At 36.0% G+C, this 19,559-nt stretch overlaps 1 protein-coding gene across 1 annotated transcript in view; it reads right to left on the bottom strand.

The window, feature by feature from the left end:
- The window catches only part of LOC107666435 (laminin subunit alpha-5-like), an 81,916-nt gene that overhangs the window by 32,525 nt on the left and 29,832 nt on the right, over nt 1-19,559 (bottom strand). The window contains exons 3-22 of the mRNA XM_016457758.1: nt 18,321-18,438; nt 16,296-16,414; nt 15,958-16,128; nt 15,748-15,845; nt 10,206-10,321; nt 6,567-6,685; nt 6,280-6,370; nt 5,703-5,837; nt 5,477-5,521; nt 5,210-5,350; nt 4,587-4,724; nt 3,521-3,655; nt 2,170-2,304; nt 1,938-2,075; nt 1,783-1,835; nt 951-1,050; nt 718-770; nt 529-634; nt 348-447; nt 93-249 (exon numbers count right to left, since the gene is read on the bottom strand). Coding sequence (XP_016313244.1) covers nt 93-249; nt 348-447; nt 529-634; nt 718-770; nt 951-1,050; nt 1,783-1,835; nt 1,938-2,075; nt 2,170-2,304; nt 3,521-3,655; nt 4,587-4,724; nt 5,210-5,350; nt 5,477-5,521; nt 5,703-5,837; nt 6,280-6,370; nt 6,567-6,685; nt 10,206-10,321; nt 15,748-15,845; nt 15,958-16,128; nt 16,296-16,414; nt 18,321-18,438 — 2,268 coding nt within the window. The remainder of the gene's footprint in view (nt 1-92; nt 250-347; nt 448-528; nt 635-717; nt 771-950; nt 1,051-1,782; nt 1,836-1,937; nt 2,076-2,169; nt 2,305-3,520; nt 3,656-4,586; nt 4,725-5,209; nt 5,351-5,476; nt 5,522-5,702; nt 5,838-6,279; nt 6,371-6,566; nt 6,686-10,205; nt 10,322-15,747; nt 15,846-15,957; nt 16,129-16,295; nt 16,415-18,320; nt 18,439-19,559) is intronic.

Here is a 19,559-nt window from a genome sequence, read left to right as displayed (position 1 = left end):
ATTATTATTATAACAATTTGTTACTATTATTTACAATTCAGTAATATAATAAATTGATTTCAAGGTGCAAAGATAAGTGTGTGTTTGTGTACCTGCATGGGGGACATCTGGGCATATCCCCTCCAGCTGAAGCTCTCAAACTCCAGAGGATTGTAACCAAACCTCACTGGACGTCCATCCATAGTGGTGCCTTCCTCCACCTCAAACTTCATATGGTGCAGGTCTGGGAAGTAATGATCTGGCCGGGGTCTAAACAAACACATCAGAGTCATGGCAGCCAACCACACATAAAAGTGATTACTGCACACTGTCTGCTATATCTGTGAGTGCTTTTCCCCGTCACTCACTGGTTGCATTTGGGTCCCTCCATGTTGGGTCTGCATCGACACCGCCCATGCCTCTCATCACACGCTTGCCCAACGGAGCCTCCAATGTCACACTGGCAGCCTACATGCACGCAGGGGCGAGAGTTTAACCCATCTCTTCATTTCAGTATTTAAAAATGTCTGCTTGGAACTGATTTTGTACCTTGGCACCCAAAGTAGTTGTTCTTCTGAAGGCTGAAGTATCCATCCTTGCACACATTACATGTGCCGCTGCACACGTTAGGTTTACAGTAACACTGGCCGGCGCTCTGATTTACACACAGATGGAGGTTTGTTTACTACACTCTTGAATTGCAGTTGTAAGATGGAGTTATTATTGATATTTCCATACCTGTGTGCACTCTGCAACCTCACTCATAGTTCCTAATGTATTACAGTCACAGCCTGCAAAATCAATCATAATATACATTAGCAGAGATAAATAATCTGTTTTATTTTATATACAATTTAACTAACAAGCTACAGATTTGAAAATTACAGTACATTGCCACCAGAGTCTGAATTGTCACCAAAGCTAAGAAAATGGCAGTCATTTTGCACTGTGTGTCCAAACTTTTCTCTTACTTGAGCATCCATAGTCTGTATCAGGAGAAAGATTCCAGTAGAGAGGCTTACAGCGATCACAGGCCTCCCCCTCTACATGAGGCTGACACTCGCAGGAGCCCTGAGGAACACAAAACAAGCACTGAGAGTCTGGAATAGGAATGAATGTTTGTGTCCAAGATCCTCATTTACAGCGGTAATTAAAAAATATCAATGTACTTGGACAGCAGTGTACACTCTGAACAGTACAATATGCAAATGTTTTTGTCGTGTCTATCACACATACACTACCTTTCAAAAGTTTGGGGTACATTTTTTTTAAATAAAGTAAAAACAGTAATACTGTGAAATATTTTTACAATTTAAAGTAATGTTTGAAATATATTTTAAAATGTAATTTATTCCTGTGATGACAAACTTCAGAAATCATTCTAATATGATGATATGCTGCTCAAGAAACATTTTTTATTATTATCAATGTTGAAAATAGTTGTGCTGCTTAATATTTTTGTGGAAACCTTTTTCAGGACTCTTTTATGAATAGTAAGTTAAAAAGAAAAATAAATCTTTTGTAACATTATAAAAGCATTTACTGTCACTTTTGATCAATGCAATGCATCCTTGCTGAATACAAGTATTTATTCTTATCTCTGACTGCTGAACTGCTACATACTGCACACTGTTGTTTCACATAATCTTTTGATACATTCACAAAATATTCAACATATGTGCAGTATATAGTATGATATGCACAGTATGAACAGCATGAATAATTTACAGCACAATATAAGTTATGCTAGAACTCCATTCTGAATGTGGCCTTGTTTAATGTAGAAAGCTCAGTTATACTCACCACAGTGGGCAGGATGTTATTATGAACAGAGCCTGCTGGGTTACAGGTCCCGACTAGAGCACAGAGAGGAAAAGAAAACCATCAGAACTACTTTAAATGAATGTAATACACAGGACCATGAATATTGTTTGTGCAACTGGTTTGAGCTAGATCACCTTGGCAGAGGGGGAAGCCGTATGACCCAGGGCTGCAGCTATCACAGCTCTGACCCACAATGTTTGGCAGACAAACACACTGACCAGACACTGGATCACAGGAGCTGAAGCGAGAGCCCTCCAATGAACAACGACATGCTGAAACAGAGAGATTTCAATTTCAAATCACCCGTTACCGCAGACAATCTTTCCCGTGGTAGTGTTGCCCTGTGATGAGAGTCATGTGACTTACATGTGCAGCTGGGATAGGAGTAATATCCGGGTGCACACTGGTCACATTTGGGGCCACTGTAGTTGGGTCTGCAGCTACACTGACCCGACAAGGTACAGCTGGAGTCCAAAGATGTGCGAGGGTCACAAGTGCACACTGGGAAATAGAATAAAAAAAAGAGATAATACAGACAGTGAGTCTGCAAACATCAGACTGAGCCTTTCTTTAATGTGTGTGTGTGTGTGTGTGTCTCACCCTGGCAGTTTGGATATGAGTGGAACCCTGAGCGACACTGATCACAGCGAGGACCAGTGAACTCTGGCCTGCACAAACACTGACCGGCCGCATCGCATATCTCAGGCATAGAGCCCACATCACTGCAACCGCAATCTACAGAGAGAGAGAGAGAGAAAGAATCAAATTGAATCAAATGTTAATCGTTTTGAAGTCAACAAGAAATGCTTTCGCAATCCATTTTACTTCTGTAATGTGACAAATGTCCAAGTGATAAAGGACATTTAATGAGAATGTTAATAGTCAATATTGACGAGCTTGCATAGTAGACACAATTTTGCTTAAAAGATTCAGAGTTTTAAAGCAAACCAGTTGAGTAAAAGATTCAGTGACTTATAAAGACATTGTCTTGTTTGTTCCTGAATGATTGAGAGATTTTTTTTTTTTAAATACATTTGGATGAGGGAATGATTCAATGACTCACTTATAAAGAAAGTCACTTTTTTGTTCCTGAATGAATCAATGCTTTTGAACAAATCTATTTGGTTGAGAGAATGATTCAATTGACTCACTCATAAAGACAGTCACTTGTTTTGTTTCAGAATAAATCTGTGTTTTTGAATGAATTTGTTCCTGAATGTATCAGTGTTTTTATACAAATCTATTTGGTTGAGAGAACGATTCAAATGACTCACTCATAAAGACAGTCACTTGTGTTCAGAATAAATCAGTGTTTTCGAATGAATTAGTTCCTGAATGAATCAGTGTTTTTGTACAAATTTATTTGGTTGAGAGAATGATTCAAATGACTCCTTCATACAGATAGTCGCTTGACGCCACCTACTGGTGTAATGATGTAAACTGCAGAAAGAGTGACTGAAATGAAGAGGCACTGATGAATCAAACAATAAGACCAAGAATGTGTGTTAAGAAAGTAAATAGGGTCGATTATAAATTCATACTGACCTTAAACAGAGCAGTAAAAGAGCAGGAAACAGTTATTGTGGCTGTAGTGTTAAGTTCACGGTTTGGCAGTAATCATGGGGGATTTTGAAGTTTAGTGGATAATACAGACAGTGAGTCTGCAAACATCAGACTGAGCCTTTCTTTAATGTGTGTGTGTGTGTGTGTGTCTCACCCTGGCAGTTTGGATATGAGTGGAACCCTGAGCGACACTGATCACAGCGAGGACCAGTGAACTCTGGCCTGCACAAACACTGACCGGCCGCATCGCATATCTCAGGCATAGAGCCCACATCACTGCAACCGCAATCTACAGAGAGAGAGAGAGAGAAAGAATCAAATTGAATCAAATGTTAATCGTTTTGAAGTCAACAAGAAATGCTTTCGCAATCCATTTTACTTCTGTAATGTGACAAATGTCCAAGTGATAAAGGACATTTAATGAGAATGTTAATAGTCAATATTGACGAGCTTGCATAGTAGACACAATTTTGCTTAAAAGATTCAGAGTTTTAAAGCAAACCAGTTGAGTAAAAGATTCAGTGACTTATAAAGACATTGTCTTGTTTGTTCCTGAATGATTGAGAGATTTTTTTTTTTTAAATACATTTGGATGAGGGAATGATTCAATGACTCACTTATAAAGAAAGTCACTTTTTTGTTCCTGAATGAATCAATGCTTTTGAACAAATCTATTTGGTTGAGAGAATGATTCAATTGACTCACTCATAAAGACAGTCACTTGTTTTGTTTCAGAATAAATCTGTGTTTTTGAATGAATTTGTTCCTGAATGTATCAGTGTTTTTATACAAATCTATTTGGTTGAGAGAACGATTCAAATGACTCACTCATAAAGACAGTCACTTGTGTTCAGAATAAATCAGTGTTTTCGAATGAATTAGTTCCTGAATGAATCAGTGTTTTTGTACAAATTTATTTGGTTGAGAGAATGATTCAAATGACTCCTTCATACAGATAGTCGCTTGACGCCACCTACTGGTGTAATGATGTAAACTGCAGAAAGAGTGACTGAAATGAAGAGGCACTGATGAATCAAACAATAAGACCAAGAATGTGTGTTAAGAAAGTAAATAGGGTCGATTATAAATTCATACTGACCTTAAACAGAGCAGTAAAAGAGCAGGAAACAGTTATTGTGGCTGTAGTGTTAAGTTCACGGTTTGGCAGTAATCATGGGGGATTTTGAAGTTTAGTGAGATTAGAGTTGGCAAGCACTCACATTGGCACAGTGGGTAGTTGAAGTAGCCAGGCGCACACTGCTCACATGAATACCCCTGAAACCCGCTCCGACACACACACTGGCCCGTTACTGCATCACAGGACCCATCCAGACAGCCCTGGCCTAAACACTGACAGCCTGGGGGGAAGGGAGAAGAGCTAGAATGTGGGTATGTTTGCATTGCCTTTGTCATTGGGTGGTATACTGTGCTCCAAAACACTCCAACTATGCACAAGATCAACAGCAGTTCAGCAGACAGACAAACACTGATGCGACAATCTGCATGTGTTTGCTCAGATGTCACATGCTGCAGTGGATTACACAGGAAAGACAAAAATGGGCAGAATGGGACAGCTGATCTGATCTGGGACTTAACAATGGACAGGCACACACATATACATAATAAAAAAACAAACGATGTACTAACATTAAAATATCACTGTAATTAACTCAGTGACAATTAGAGTCATAAAAGTGTAATAAAACATTTACTAAATATTATTTAGTACATTCAGATATTTTTGTTTATTTATTTAAAATATTTATAATCATGTGATGTCAGTGGCAGTAACATTTTAAAGGGGCAATCCCTACAGAGAGTGTGTGTGTGTGTGTGTCCTTACGCTGGCAGTTGAGGCCGAAGTGACCAGGAGTGCAGGTGTCACAGTGTTCTCCAGTGAATTCAGGTTTACACACACATGTATTGGTGCGAGGGTCCGGCCTGCAGGAGTTCCCTTCTGTACCTGCAGCACTGCACTCGCAATCTGCACAACACAAGAACGTAACATAAAATGTATGAGAAATCAATGAATAAGAATTAGAATGAAATCAGGTTGAATCAAAAAAATTTGAATCAAGATGAATCAAATGGAATCAAATCAATGTCTTACTGATGATTTCCCCTGCAGGTCTGGCCTCTCCACTGATGTACCCCTCTGACAGTAATAAACACAAGCAAACAAACTGTATAATTAACAAGGAGAATTTCTTTACACATATTTACACTAATTACTTGTTTGATAGCTGTTTAGAGATAATTTTCCACGCTGGATGAATTCAGCTGAAATATACTGCCTGAAACCTTCATGAAAACTTCAAAGATACACGGAGACTTACGGTAGCATTCAGGGAAGCCTTCGTAGCCCTCCGCACACGTGTCACAGTTCTCGCCGGTGTAATTGGGTTTACAGTAACAGCGTCCGGTCAGATCCTCACATGTGCCATCAGTGAACTCAGACTCACACTGACACTCTGCAAAACACACGAGAGAATCATGGAAAAACAAGCAAAAGAAAGGAACATGCTTTATCAGTATCAGTATGCATGCATACAGTACAGTTCAATTTTCATTCATATTTATGTATGACCAGAAATGTTGTTATTAACTAAAACTAAAATGATTAAAAATTTATTTTCATTAATGGAAGTAGATGAAAAATGTAAACAAACATTAATATTGTAATAAATATTGTTTTGGCAACATTTCAGAAATGAAATAACTTTAATAAGTTACAAACCAAATACTAAAACGACTAAAAAATAAAAATAAATTACAAAAAATAAATTAACATAATTACATAAACTAAAATGTAAAAAAAAAAAAAAAAAAGTTCATAAAAATAATATATATTATAACATTATATAAATAATACTAAAACAATACTGTGTTAAGTGTGTATGACTGGAGACTCACTTGAACAGGCGGATGGGGACTCCAGAGGATGATCAGGTGACCTGTAGTACCCAGGAATGCAGTGCTCACAGTTGAAGCCTGTGGTGTGATGCTGTGAAAGAATAAAAATCATAGGATGCACTTGCAAAAACATCAACAGCTGTTTCCAAACCTAGTGAGTGTGTATTTGACGCCCACAAATGTTGTATGCATTTATGCTGCCCATGCTGTCTAGGTAGGTGTTGAGCCACAGTCAATGTATCTGTACCACTTTCGTGTTATTAGTGTGTTTGTACAGCTGAGCCCACCTGGCATTCGATGCACACTCCTCCGCCCCTGTATTGTCCCTGCATGTTGAGACTGGCTCTCCGCTGGTCGATCTCTGGATCATAGTAGCACTCTGATGAGTGTCTGTTGCAGTTACATGCTGCAAACACACACACAACACAGTTACGCCACTATATAATCAGCCTGAAGATGAAACACGCTGAGGTTAATAAATCATCTGTCAGTGCAGAGATGTACAATATACAAGTAGGACAGATATAAAATACTCAGAGACACACACACACACACCAGGGTCCACCTGAAGAGTTCAGACTGTCCCGAGAGGAATGACAGCAGAGAAGGGAAAAAGAAAGAGAAAAGAATCATTAGCAAGGAGAAAACGAGAGATCGTAGCTGGAAATACAAGTTAAAACATATTGACAAAATAAAATAATTGTGCATACACTTACACAAATGTACCATGGTGACCAAAACATTAGTTTTTACAGTTATTACTACAATAAAATTGGTAATTTGGTATTAGATGTAGCAGATGATAAACAATACTAACGAAAAATTGCAGATTTGACACTCTTTTTAATATTGGTTGATGAATACAGTTACCAACGTATTAAAAAAATATTTATTATATTTTTTATTTAATTATTTACTTATTTAAAAAAAATGGGTAATTGTTAAAATTCCAGTTTCAGAATTTTGATTGTGGCTATGAATTTTTATTTAAGTCCATCACTAGTATCCATAGACAAAATGTTAACAATTGAATCAGCTGTAATTGGCGAAATCTCACAGTATTAGGACAAATTCACTATTTAAAAAATGAATACCAGCTGGTTACAAAAAGCTCTCAAAACTACTGATCATGTGTTTTTCTTGTCTCACAGTGGAGTCTTTGACAGGACAGGCGGTGTGGAATGGCTGTGCTTTGTTAGGGTCCAGTCCACTGACGGCAGGGTGAGGACACGGTGACCCGACTTGAGATGAAACAGTTCTGTCAGATGGGACAGTCTCCCAAGCCAACTCTGCTCACAGATGTGCCGTAAACCTCACTGAGGTCTCTCTCCACACAAAGGAGTGGTTATATATTTGGGAATTCAGAGATTAGATTAGCTAAAAAAACAGCGGATATCCAACAATGGCTCCCAATACAGAGACAAACACCCAGAGAGTGAGTCTCTTAAAAGCATCGTGGGACTATTTTTACAGTGTGTGAAAGAAGGCAGACTGAATTAGCATCTGTATGAGCTCACAGTGGGCTGGAGCGGTTCACATAGACTGCCAGCATCTCTTATTCACACTGACTCTGATGTCTTACTAAAGCAGAGACTACACTGATCCTAAACTGAACCTATAAACATCATCACACAATCAAGAAGAATATCAACCAAAACATCCTCGCACAACAAAACCAATCTGCGGTCTAAAAGGCTAATATGTATTTACATTTATAAAGGTATCAGGTAGCCAGTTTTACTTGGAGGACTAGGATTGCTGATCAAAATAGAATAAATGATCAGTTTAATAATGCAAACTAAAATATTTATCAAATAAAATACACACACTTTTAGACAAATTTTAAATGTTTTTAAATGTAGTTAAATACCACAATAAAATAACCACAATAAAATAACACACACATAGTTATATACATTTTGAAAGCCAAATTTTCAATTAAAATGTATAATAATCACTTTTTAAATAGACAAATCAAAACTGAATTGTTTTTAAAAATGTAGTTAAGTAACAATAAATTAATACATTATGTTTTTGATTTGACAAAAATAGACATTTTAATTCATGTTTTAAAATGTAGTTAAATAAGACAATAAAATAATAAATAATACTTTTTTATTTTTGAAGTTTCAAAAAAAGCATTTGTCAGTTGTTTTACTCTGTCCTTTTGCTAAATGCTTTTCTTTATCCACTTGCCAATAGTGTTAAAATGCCCCTGGACAGTTCACTAGAAATTCAAGAAAAATATATAATACCACAACAATGTGGAATATGAGTACAATGACAGTCACATAGTCTTTTACGTTCGTTAGAATGTCACAAGTTGAAATGATAAAAACCGGAGAATGTAGGTAGAGAAACTTGTGTGATTAAGTATGTGAAAGGATCACCAGACAAGACAGAGATCATGGACTAGGTTTGCATTTATTAAAAGATCCATGTTTGTATTTCCCTGTGTGTTTTTATTAATATTCTCTGTTTTGTGGAAATGAGTTTATAGGCATCTGTTGTATGAATCATAATTATCTGTCTGGTGTCTATAAGCAGAGCGTACAGTATATTTTTACATTTTCGAGAAATAATATATTTATTGATATTGATAGGTCAAGATGCAATGTAATGTTTACTTGTTTTTAAGGGGTCATATGATGTTGCTAAAAAGAACATTATTTTGTGTATTTGGTGTAATGCAATGTGTTTATGCGGTTTAAGGTTCAAAAAACACATTATTTTACACATACTGTACATTATTGTTTCTCCTCTATGCCCCGCCTTTCTGAAACGCGTCGATTTTTACAAAGCTCATCGGTCTGAAAAGAGAGGTGTGCTCTGATTGGCCAGCTATCCAGTGCGTTGTGATTGGCCGAATACCTCAAGCGTGTGACGGAAATGTTACGCCCCTTACCATACTGTGTTTCCATCATACAGTCTATGGTTTCCATGTGTCCGGCGCAACGAGACAAAACCAATAAAACCCATTACAAACGAGGCATTTGTTGCATCCAGTGGGGACATAATTACTGATTATAATGACTTATACACTATACACTTATACACTTATACTGTGTTTTTACGCTTTGCGTTGCGTATTGCGCCGCGTAACTTTTATAAAGAATATCTCTTTGGATTTGAGACTTTAGTCTTTGCAACTTTACAGATCTTCTTTATGCACCAAGAGCTTGTAACACTTCAAAGAGAAAGGAAAAATTGAAATCGCATCATATAACCCCTTTAAAGGCTAATATTGTCTAAAGTTATGTTTTGATTGTTTTCAAATGTTTTATATTTTAAAATGTGTTTAGTTATTTAGCATGTTTGTGTATTTACGATCATTTGTACAATTAATTGCTAAGGGAAAAAGACATTGTGTATGTGTACGCACCATGAATTCAAGGCAACTTTCATTTCGCGAACAGTATGGATTCGTGTATTTCATTACACAAGTTTTAAATGCCACTGGCTCAATTAACTTATATAGTATAGTAATGATAGCAATGTAGATCTTCGTTGTATTTTAAGTGATATTATAAATCCTGTAAACATATAAAAAGTAAGATTGGGGTCTCTGAACTGGCGTTTAGGAAAACCGGACGTATCTCTATCCACTCGCTCTCGCTGATCAGAAATCCAACATGGCGCCACATGCCACTAAGATTCTGAGCATTTCTGAACACTCATACTTAGTGATTACATCTCATGTCTATTAATACATAAATACACAATACATAAATGTCATGTCTATTAATACATAAGAGCACTGTTAGAAAGAATAAAGAAAATGCTGTTCAGCCATCAAGAAAGGAAGAAAGAAAGAATCTCCCACAGGAGAGAAATCATGTTTTGTGAACAATGTGTCAAGGAGGGGCCTGGCAGGTACTATATCTTTGTTTTGTTGGCTCACTGGATGCAGAGAGAGGAAAACTTACATTCACATTCATTGGCACTGTAAGTCGTGGCTGGTTTCCATGGAAACTGGTTGAAGCCGGGGCAACAGCGATCACATGATGGCCCGCAAGTGTTGTGCTGGCAGTCACACTGAAGCCTGACATAAAAGACAAATCACGGGTTAATGACCAAATCATACAAGTTTATACCTTAAAACCTAAAACTTGCTATATGCTTTTGATGCTATTTTACATGCTATTTATATATTGCTTTTATATGCTATTTGAGCTATTTTCAAATAACACTAATTCTTTTGTTATATTTATGTGAAGAAATGTGTATATTAGTACATATGTATATATTATGTATATTTATTTTGTTAATGTTTCAGAACAGAATTTCCCCCTGCCATGTTTGAAGGTTAGTTTCATGAGAATCACTCTTGTCCTCTTTCTGTCTCATTCTTGAGGGGCCACTATATGCAAATACTAAAGTACTTCATGTCTATGGGCCTCAAATGAGCCACGCAAGAGCTTTTATTCAAGTGTCTAAACTTCTCACTGACCTTGCTGCTTCCAGGAAAAGGGTGAATTAGGGAGATCGAGAGAGTCTTTAAAACCTGAGAGTCTGAAAGGGTTCAATTCTTCCCGCTTGCTCAATTTTCCTCCATCATCTGAACAGCTAATCGAATTAACTGGGACTCAGCGGTCTGCTCATCGGTGGCTGCATTTACACACATATCATCATAAAGCTACACAGCGGACAGTAAAGAACTGCTACACACGTTACATACGCCATACTGAAATGATAATCATCAATAATGAGCATCGAATAAAAACAAAAAAGCATTTATAGATTTCTAATAATGAACCATGAATCAAAATAATACATCTAAATATCCTATAAATCTTTATATTCAGCATACCTTGAACAAATCCATGGTGGATAATTCATACAATCTGCTTATTTTTGCTAAAAAAAATGACATGTTTGTATGAATCAAATGATAAAAATTCAATATCAAATCATAAAATAGTTACATTGTCTGGGATCGGATTGAACAAATGCCACAGCTGGAACAGAAATGTTACAGTCGGTGCTTTTAAGGCCTTTTACATTTTTGTAATTGCTAAGCTGTTCATAAAACACCACGAAATACAAGATTAATAAGAGTCCATATTCGTCCTTTGCTATTCACCGTCCCTCAGCAAAATAGTCTGTTTGTGAGCACCACTAAGTCATGGTTTCATGTAACAGCAGTGGCATGTGGCCAAAACGCAATTCTAATTGGTTGGCCAGTTTTCTTTGCAGTGCAATGAAAAAGAGAGCAATAATTGGTTGCATTGACTGCAGGTGAATTTTTGTATGTTTACATACAATTGTACACTTCACAATAAGGTTCCATTAGTTAATGTTAGTTAACATATTAACTAACATGAACAAACAACGAACAATACATTTATTACAGTATTTATTAATCTTTGTTAATGTTAGTTAATGAAAAATATAGTGGTTCACTGTTAGTTCATGGTAATTCACAGTGCATTAACTAATGTTAACTAGCACAACTTTTTATTTTTTAATAATGCATTAGTAAATGTTGAAATTAACATTAACTAAGATTAATAAATGCTGTTCATGCTTAGTTCATGTTAACTGAAGTAGTAGTAGTAACTACTGAATTTTCGTACTGAACATTCATCTTGGTGAGAACGGGCCTTTGCGTAACATCCGTAAGAAGTTTAAAAAACGTATCACAAGATCATAAAATACAACTTCTGACTAGTGCTGTCAAACGATTAACCGTGATTAATCGCATCCAAAATAAAAGTTTTTGTTTACATAGTATATGTGTGTGTACTGTGTATATTTATTATGTATATATAAATAAATACACACTCAAACAGTATATATTTCAGAAAAATATGTTATGTTTATATATTAAATATGTTTATTTAAAATATAAATGATATGAATATAAATATGTAAACACATGTAAATATTTTCAAATATATACTGTATGTGTGTGTGTTTATATATACATAATAAATATACACAGTACACACACATATATTATGCAAACAAAAACTTTTATTTTGTATGCGATTAATCGTTTGACAGCACGACAAGTTCACTCTCATCAGTTTCTACAATGTTCCATCTAGTCCTGCACATAAACATATACAACACGCAGACTTTTCACGTTCACTCATTTGAGTACTACTGAGTGCACACATATGGAAGGAGCGGCAGTTTAATCCTTCATTAACACCCAGCCACAGTCAGAGCAAGTGTTCCAGAGCCTCACTTCAAATGAGCTACAGCCAACCATACTAACCAACCCCATCCACAGTCTATTTATTAACCCTCCGCTGCCCTCTAGATCTCCTCTAAGACTTTAAAACACATGCCTGAACATCTTAAGCTTCAAGTTCAGCTTAAGACATGGAAGAAGTTATCTCTCTACCCAAATCTCCCCATAAATCAACTCAACACTGACATCAGTTTAACTCCTGGAACCTGTGGGGCAAACAGGTGCACCTGGGAGGCTTAGGTGGAGCACGCTTTAGCGATTGCCTTCTGATCTTCTGCATCTGACTCATTCTCTGGGTCATCCTCATTTAGCTCTGTCAGTCAAAACCCTCCACCCTTCACTAACTGTCTGTATTCATTCAGTCAGCATTTATCGCGAAAAGTCTCTTGCTCACCAAAGCTGCATTTATTTGATCAAAAATACAGTAAATTGTGAAATATTATTACAATTAAAAATAACTGTTTACTATTTGAATATATTTTAAAATTAAATTTATTTATTTGATGCAAAGGTGAATTTTCAGCCTCCTTACTCCAGTCTTCAGTGTCACATGATCCTTCAGAAATCATTCGGCTATACTGATTTGCTGATTATCAATGTTAAAAACAGTTCTGCTGCTTGATATGCTTATGGAAACCATGATATTCAGAATTGTTTTTTTGTAAGTCTGAGATGACTACATGTCACTCACAGAATTAAACAGGTGACAACCTTATAGTGGATACAGTTATTGTCTTTTTAACTGAATACTTTGTTATTAATACTACTTTTAAAAATGTTTACCATTGTATAATGTCTATCAGTTCACATACTATTTAAAAAAAATAAAAATTCAGTGTTTCAGTGTATATGGTGCAATATGCAGTAGGCTATTTAATTGCAAACCACTAAGCTCCTTAACTCCACCCTTTGTACAATAAAAAAGTCACCACAGAGACACAATTAAATTGCCCACACCTAGAAAAGATGTATGTTGTATGTTGAAATATACAGGTGTGACAGTCTCAGGGGAAAACATCTGGTCTCCTATATACCCATTGCATGTATATCAGTAAAACTCCACAATATCGGTCACACACACACACACACACACACACACACACACTATATCTCCTATACAAAGGAAATCACAAAGAACAGCAGATTTAACAGAGATCCATGAAGGTTATGAAAACTCTCCATCCTCTCCAAACGCAATGTTAGCATCTGTTTCTTGTTGCTATGATCGGTATTAACCCTCTGGGTTGTGATAAGTCCCACACAGGAGAGAGTTTCTTTTTTTCAAACTGACACATCTGACACCTTCCAGGTGGTTTATATTCCTGTTTGCTCACACTGAACGCTGCAGGAATCTCTGGAATGACCGAATACTGTAACACACTATTTATCAGCAGGGACAAAAACTATGACCGGCGGATATATCTTGATTCCGACATACACAGAGCCAGGAAAATCTCTCAAGATTCCTGAAATATTACATAAACAGACTGATCTGCTTTATGTCCAAAGGTCTGCTGCACTAAAGGACCACACATTCGCTTGAATGCTTGTAAGATTTCATTACGCTTTCAATTCTGGAACATGATCAAAGCAGCAAAATAAATGTATACGTTCAACAAAAACTTCTACAACAGGTTTTACAATGACTTGCGTGAATAAAACCTTTCCTAGATGTTTAGCCCATTGAAAGTGTGAACTGATCCAAGGCATTGGACAATTAGCAGGTTAAGAACAGAGAGACAGTTCACAGTGTGCTGTCTCATGGTACACGGCTATCTTTTGACAAGCTAGTAAATCCAGACGCCTGCAGGGCCTCAGAACTGAAGAATGTCCCTCCCCAGCCACCATCACTCACTGTCCTGAGACACGCGCCTAGAGGAAGCGAGATGCCCCGACTATGAGCCTTCCAGCTAAAAACCTTAGTGTAAATATCCTAACGACCTGATCTAGCACTGGTTGTTTTGTGGTATTAGAGGCCCTGTGGCTATTTCCTAAAACTCGACATTACATATTAGCTCTTGTCAAAACATTGTGCTTGAGGGAAAATATTATTGTAGGGTGAAAACATGTGCAAAAAGTTGAGAATCAGGCAAGTGAAGACTCCTCAGAGCAGAGCGTCAGTGCAGCATGTATGTGCATGTGCTAGTGGTCTGCTGTGCGGGTGGAAACTAAGGGTAATTTTAACACCCTCTGGCTACAGGAAAGAGCAGATTATGAATGAGAATGATTTCAGCCTTCTTCTTTGGCACACAAGCACATTTACAGAAACAAATGGCCATCAGCTAGTAGTCATGCAAATATGAAGGTGTATGGACAAATCTGGGAAATATTTGAATATTGGCGACAGTGTAGCAACAACATTTGCATATTGATGATGAAAGTATAATTGCATCTTACCTTTTATAGTTTTAAATGACATATGTTCCATGCATAAGGCAAGAAAACACATTCTAAATGGAATTGTGTGGCAACTACAGGACAAAATACTTCTGATTGACTACACTACTGTTCAAAAGTTTGGGGAGGGTCAGATTTTTTGTAAAGTCTCTCATGTTCAACAAGGCTGCATTTATTTGATCAGAAACCGTAAAAACTGTAATATTGTGAAATAATAATACAATTTAAATAAGTTTTATATTTCAATATATTTCAATTTATTTATAAAGCACTATTAAAAACAACTACCATTGACCAATGTGCTGTACAAAATAAAATATATTTTAAATATATGTTAAAGTCTAATTGATTTCTGTGATGCAAAACTGAATTTTCAGCATCATTACTCCAGTCTTCAGTGTCACATGATCCTTCAGAAATCATTCTAATATACTGATCTGCTGCTCAAAAAACATTTTTTATTATCTTAGTCTTCTTATTATTATTTATGTTGAAAACAAAAATTGTTTTTCAGGATTCTTTAAAGGGACTCAATTTTCAGAAAACAGAATTTATTTGAAATGTTTTGTAACATTATAAATGTCTTTAGTCACTTTTGAACAATTTAATACATCCCTGCTTCATAAAAGTATTAACATCTTTAAAAAATAAAAAATAAATTATAATAAAATGTACTGTCCCCAAACTTCTGAATAGTAGTGCAAGTATGAGTAAAGGAAAGTGAATAATTGTAAAGCTTCTTGGAGGTTGTGGCACACTGGCAGGATGTTCACATGCTCTGACACTCTGTTTGATGATGCAATGGTTCAAGTTCTGACTTGTGATATTTAAAGCCCATAAATAAAATCAAAATATTTTTAAAAGTCACTTACTTGTATGGGTCATTGGGGTCTTGGGCATTACAGGCCTCAGCGTGGCCATTACACACACATCTCCCTCCAATACTGATGTCTTTAATACTGTAGTAATACTGAAGAAAAAATGCAGAGAATATCTTATAGTTGGAATAATTTATGGTTTTAAACATGAATGTGATAGCGTTTCATTTATAATTTCTGTCCATTCAAAAAATTGAATCTTACTCTTCGTGTGACCGTGGGGTCTCTCAGGGCTTTGCCCATCAGGTGACCCAGCAGCGTGTTGGTGTGCAGAAAGCGCAGGCGGATGTTGGTGGCCTTGGTGAACTCCCTCAGAACTGGAGAGTAAGAGAAGTTCATGGCGCCCGGACGTCCGTTCACCAGAGACACCACAATCTGAACGTGTGTGAGAGTGATTTAACAATCAAAAAAAGTCAGACTTCACAATGATAGCTAAAGTATAACTACTATAAGTATATAAGTGCACTGACAGAGATATAAGCAGGAGAGAAAGGTCAGTGGGCAGGAGCCAGTGTTGGGACAGAGTTTGTCTGTGTCTGTACCTCTCCATTCTCCAAAGGGACAATCCGTGAGTACTCTGTTGTGCAGATGATATCGTCATCACGGTTGATCCTCTCGATAGTTCTCTGGCCAAACCGCTCGATACAGTCTCTCTTAGAGGCTGGAGCAAAAACAGAGGCATGAACAAATCAGTTGAGAAAATGTAAACGTTTGATCAAAAAATAACTTCCCTTACAACGACATCTCTGTCACTCACATGAGATCCAAAAATCAATTCCTGGACAAAGTCCTGCCATACATTTTTTTTTTTTTCCCAAGAAGCTGCTTCACCTGGATATAGGTCATATTAGAAAAAAAATTATGATCACAGCTTCTGTTTTATGTCGACTTTAAGTAAGTAAATTAGTGAACTTTAAATATGAATGGACTTTGATTTGATTATTAATATCTTTAATTAAAATTCCATGTATGAATATGAAAGTGAGAGGAAACACAAGTGATTTAATATTATGATGCTTGTACTGTAATAGTAACTGATAAAGATTTTTAAACGTTATCTAAAGAAAATAATATTTTTAATAAACGTTTAAACAAAACATAATATAAATGTATTTCAAATTATTATTAATAACTATTAATAAATATAAAATAATACAAATATAATTTAATATAAAATAATAAATTAATATAAACATAACATAAGTACATATATAAATATAATTATAATTGATATAAATTATTAAATTAATATCAACAACATAAAGTGTAAGTGTTTTCTACCATATTATATTTCATTCTGGATATTACACATTGTCACAAGTAGTTGCGGAATAAGGAATGTAAACAATGATTAACACTTCAAAATAGACTTTACTGAGAACGCAGGAGTAGAACAACACATTACACAAGACAATAACCAACAAAGGAGTGAACAGGATAGGGAGTATATATACACACATAGTAAATGAGGGAACTAAACAGGAACAGCTGGACAAAGATTAACTAATCAGAAACCATGGAAACTAATGAGAATTCATAACAGACAAAACAGGAACTGAACTAAACTGAACATAATCGTGACACTCACAATATAGCACATCTTGTCATGATGCCAGTTTTTCCCCGACAAAATAAATAATTGATAAATAATAATTAATAATGAACTCAATGCTGACTCTAGACTGAATATTATCTCTAAAATCTGCCACTTATAAAGTATAAGTTAGGGCTGCACGATTAATCAAATTTCTAATAGCGATTACAATTATAGATGCCACAATTACGTAATCGTTCAAAGCGGCAATTAATCGTTAAGTCCACTTATGTTATTCTGCGTGCTTAAGATGCGTTTTTTTCTTTCTACATTTTATCTTAAGGGTTTTTGCCATTATTTTAATTGTAGTTTTAGTATAACATTATAATTCCATTCATATTTTTACTTTTTTATAATTTAAAGAAGAAACCAATCCGATGTATATTTAAAGTTTTTCAGTTAGATTGTTTTCAGCTTGTTTATTTTCATATAAAAATACGGCATGCAGTTGCATCAAACAATGGTATAAACATCATTCAATGTAAATTGTGGTAATCGTAATTAATAATCGCAATTACAATTTCAAGGGAATAATCGACAATTATGATTTTTGTCATAATCGTGCAGCCCTAGTATAAGTCACACAGTAATCTGTCACACAATGTTCTCTCTTCTCTCCATCTTTCTTTGTTCTGTACAGAGTCATGGAGGCAGCTGTGGGCTTGATGGATTGTGAGCTGATGGAATATTACGTTTCATTATGGCGATAAAGCCAAACCTCCAAATGCCAGCCAAGGACTGCAGTTATTGTTGACAGGATTGTGTTGCCACCTACAGTACCGATGGCCTTTAGTGACAAACAAAACAACCCAATATGTGTGAAAAAAACAGAGAGAACTGGCCAAAACCTGACCTTTCTCACTTAACCCACACTTTCATTCCCATTCCTAAAGGCCACACACTCTTCACAAAGTCGTTGCCAGTACATAACACATAAATACAATGATAAAATGCTCATTTCAGTTATACTCACAGGCGAAGAACTGCCATGGCTTGTATGTTTTCCCAAAGTCAATGGAGTGCTCCAGCACCCACAGGTCCGGCCGGGGCGAGTTGGCAAATTTGATGAGCACATATGCAACATGGAAAAGCTGGGAAGAATAAAAAGAATTTCAAAGTAAGTTCACATATGAATAATGTTTTATATTATAGTATAGAATAATGAAGCTGATGAACTTCCACCAACTTTTCACATGAAGTCATCACATACGAGCTCAAAAACAGATGAAATCTTCTGTCTCTCTCAGGCTGTCTGATGGGAGTGACCCTGCATTAATAAGCATCAGTTATGGCTGTGAGTTCATATTAATGCCAAAGCAATGCTGTTTTTAGGTGACTGATGGACTGATAAAGTCACTGAGGTTCACAGATGTTCTCCCACAGTGACTTAATCAAAGACATGGACATAATTGGACTCTTTTCCCTGAACTCACTCCATTAGCATGACTCAATCAACACACAGTCATTCTGCCCCAGAGAGAAAGAAAGGAGGAAGTAATGGCATCATGACTATTAAATGATGCGATGCTAAGGTAATGTTGAAATTGATCATTAATCATCCTGGATCACCAAAAACACATCTGATTATGTTATTTTATGTGTGTGTGTGTATATATATATATTTTTTTCAATACAAAAATTAAAAATGTTCATCATAAATTAAAGTCATTATGTTCATCATAAAGTAAAGTCATGTAAAGTCATTATATGAATTGCATTTCTAACATTTCTGAAAACATTACCAGATACATAAGAACTTCATCATTCTTCTCTGAAGATAGTTCATAAATCATGGAATTAGATAAAAACATTTATTTTAAATACTGTGTTTACGGCACATTTCCCTGTAACATCTCTGATGAAAGCTAAAACTCAGCAGGTCGATTTTAGTTCACCTGACATTCATTTGTGTTCGTTTTGCTATCTCTACCACTCCCAAAACACAATGCCACATTCTCACGGGAACGGCTGTTCTGTTTAGTAAAGCGAGTAAATACTGTATATAATTTAAAAAATCAATGTGTGATGCACATCAACTCGTATAAAACTATAAGAGCAATCCATAGTGGAGCATCCTAACATAAAAATCAGGCATTCTTCATCTAATCTCTCTGGAAATGTGTCTTCCTTAAGAAAGCCGAAGGCTTAATGCTTAAATATCCATCTACTTCCTCTCTAAGCTCCTCAGCTCTGACAACACAGTATCCCCTTC

Source organism: Sinocyclocheilus anshuiensis, unplaced genomic scaffold (genome assembly GCF_001515605.1).
Source record: "Sinocyclocheilus anshuiensis isolate Anshui unplaced genomic scaffold, SAMN03320099.WGS_v1.1 scaffold201, whole genome shotgun sequence".
NCBI lineage: Eukaryota > Metazoa > Chordata > Actinopteri > Cypriniformes > Cyprinidae > Sinocyclocheilus > Sinocyclocheilus anshuiensis.
This window is presented reverse-complemented; position numbering and strand designations above follow the sequence as displayed.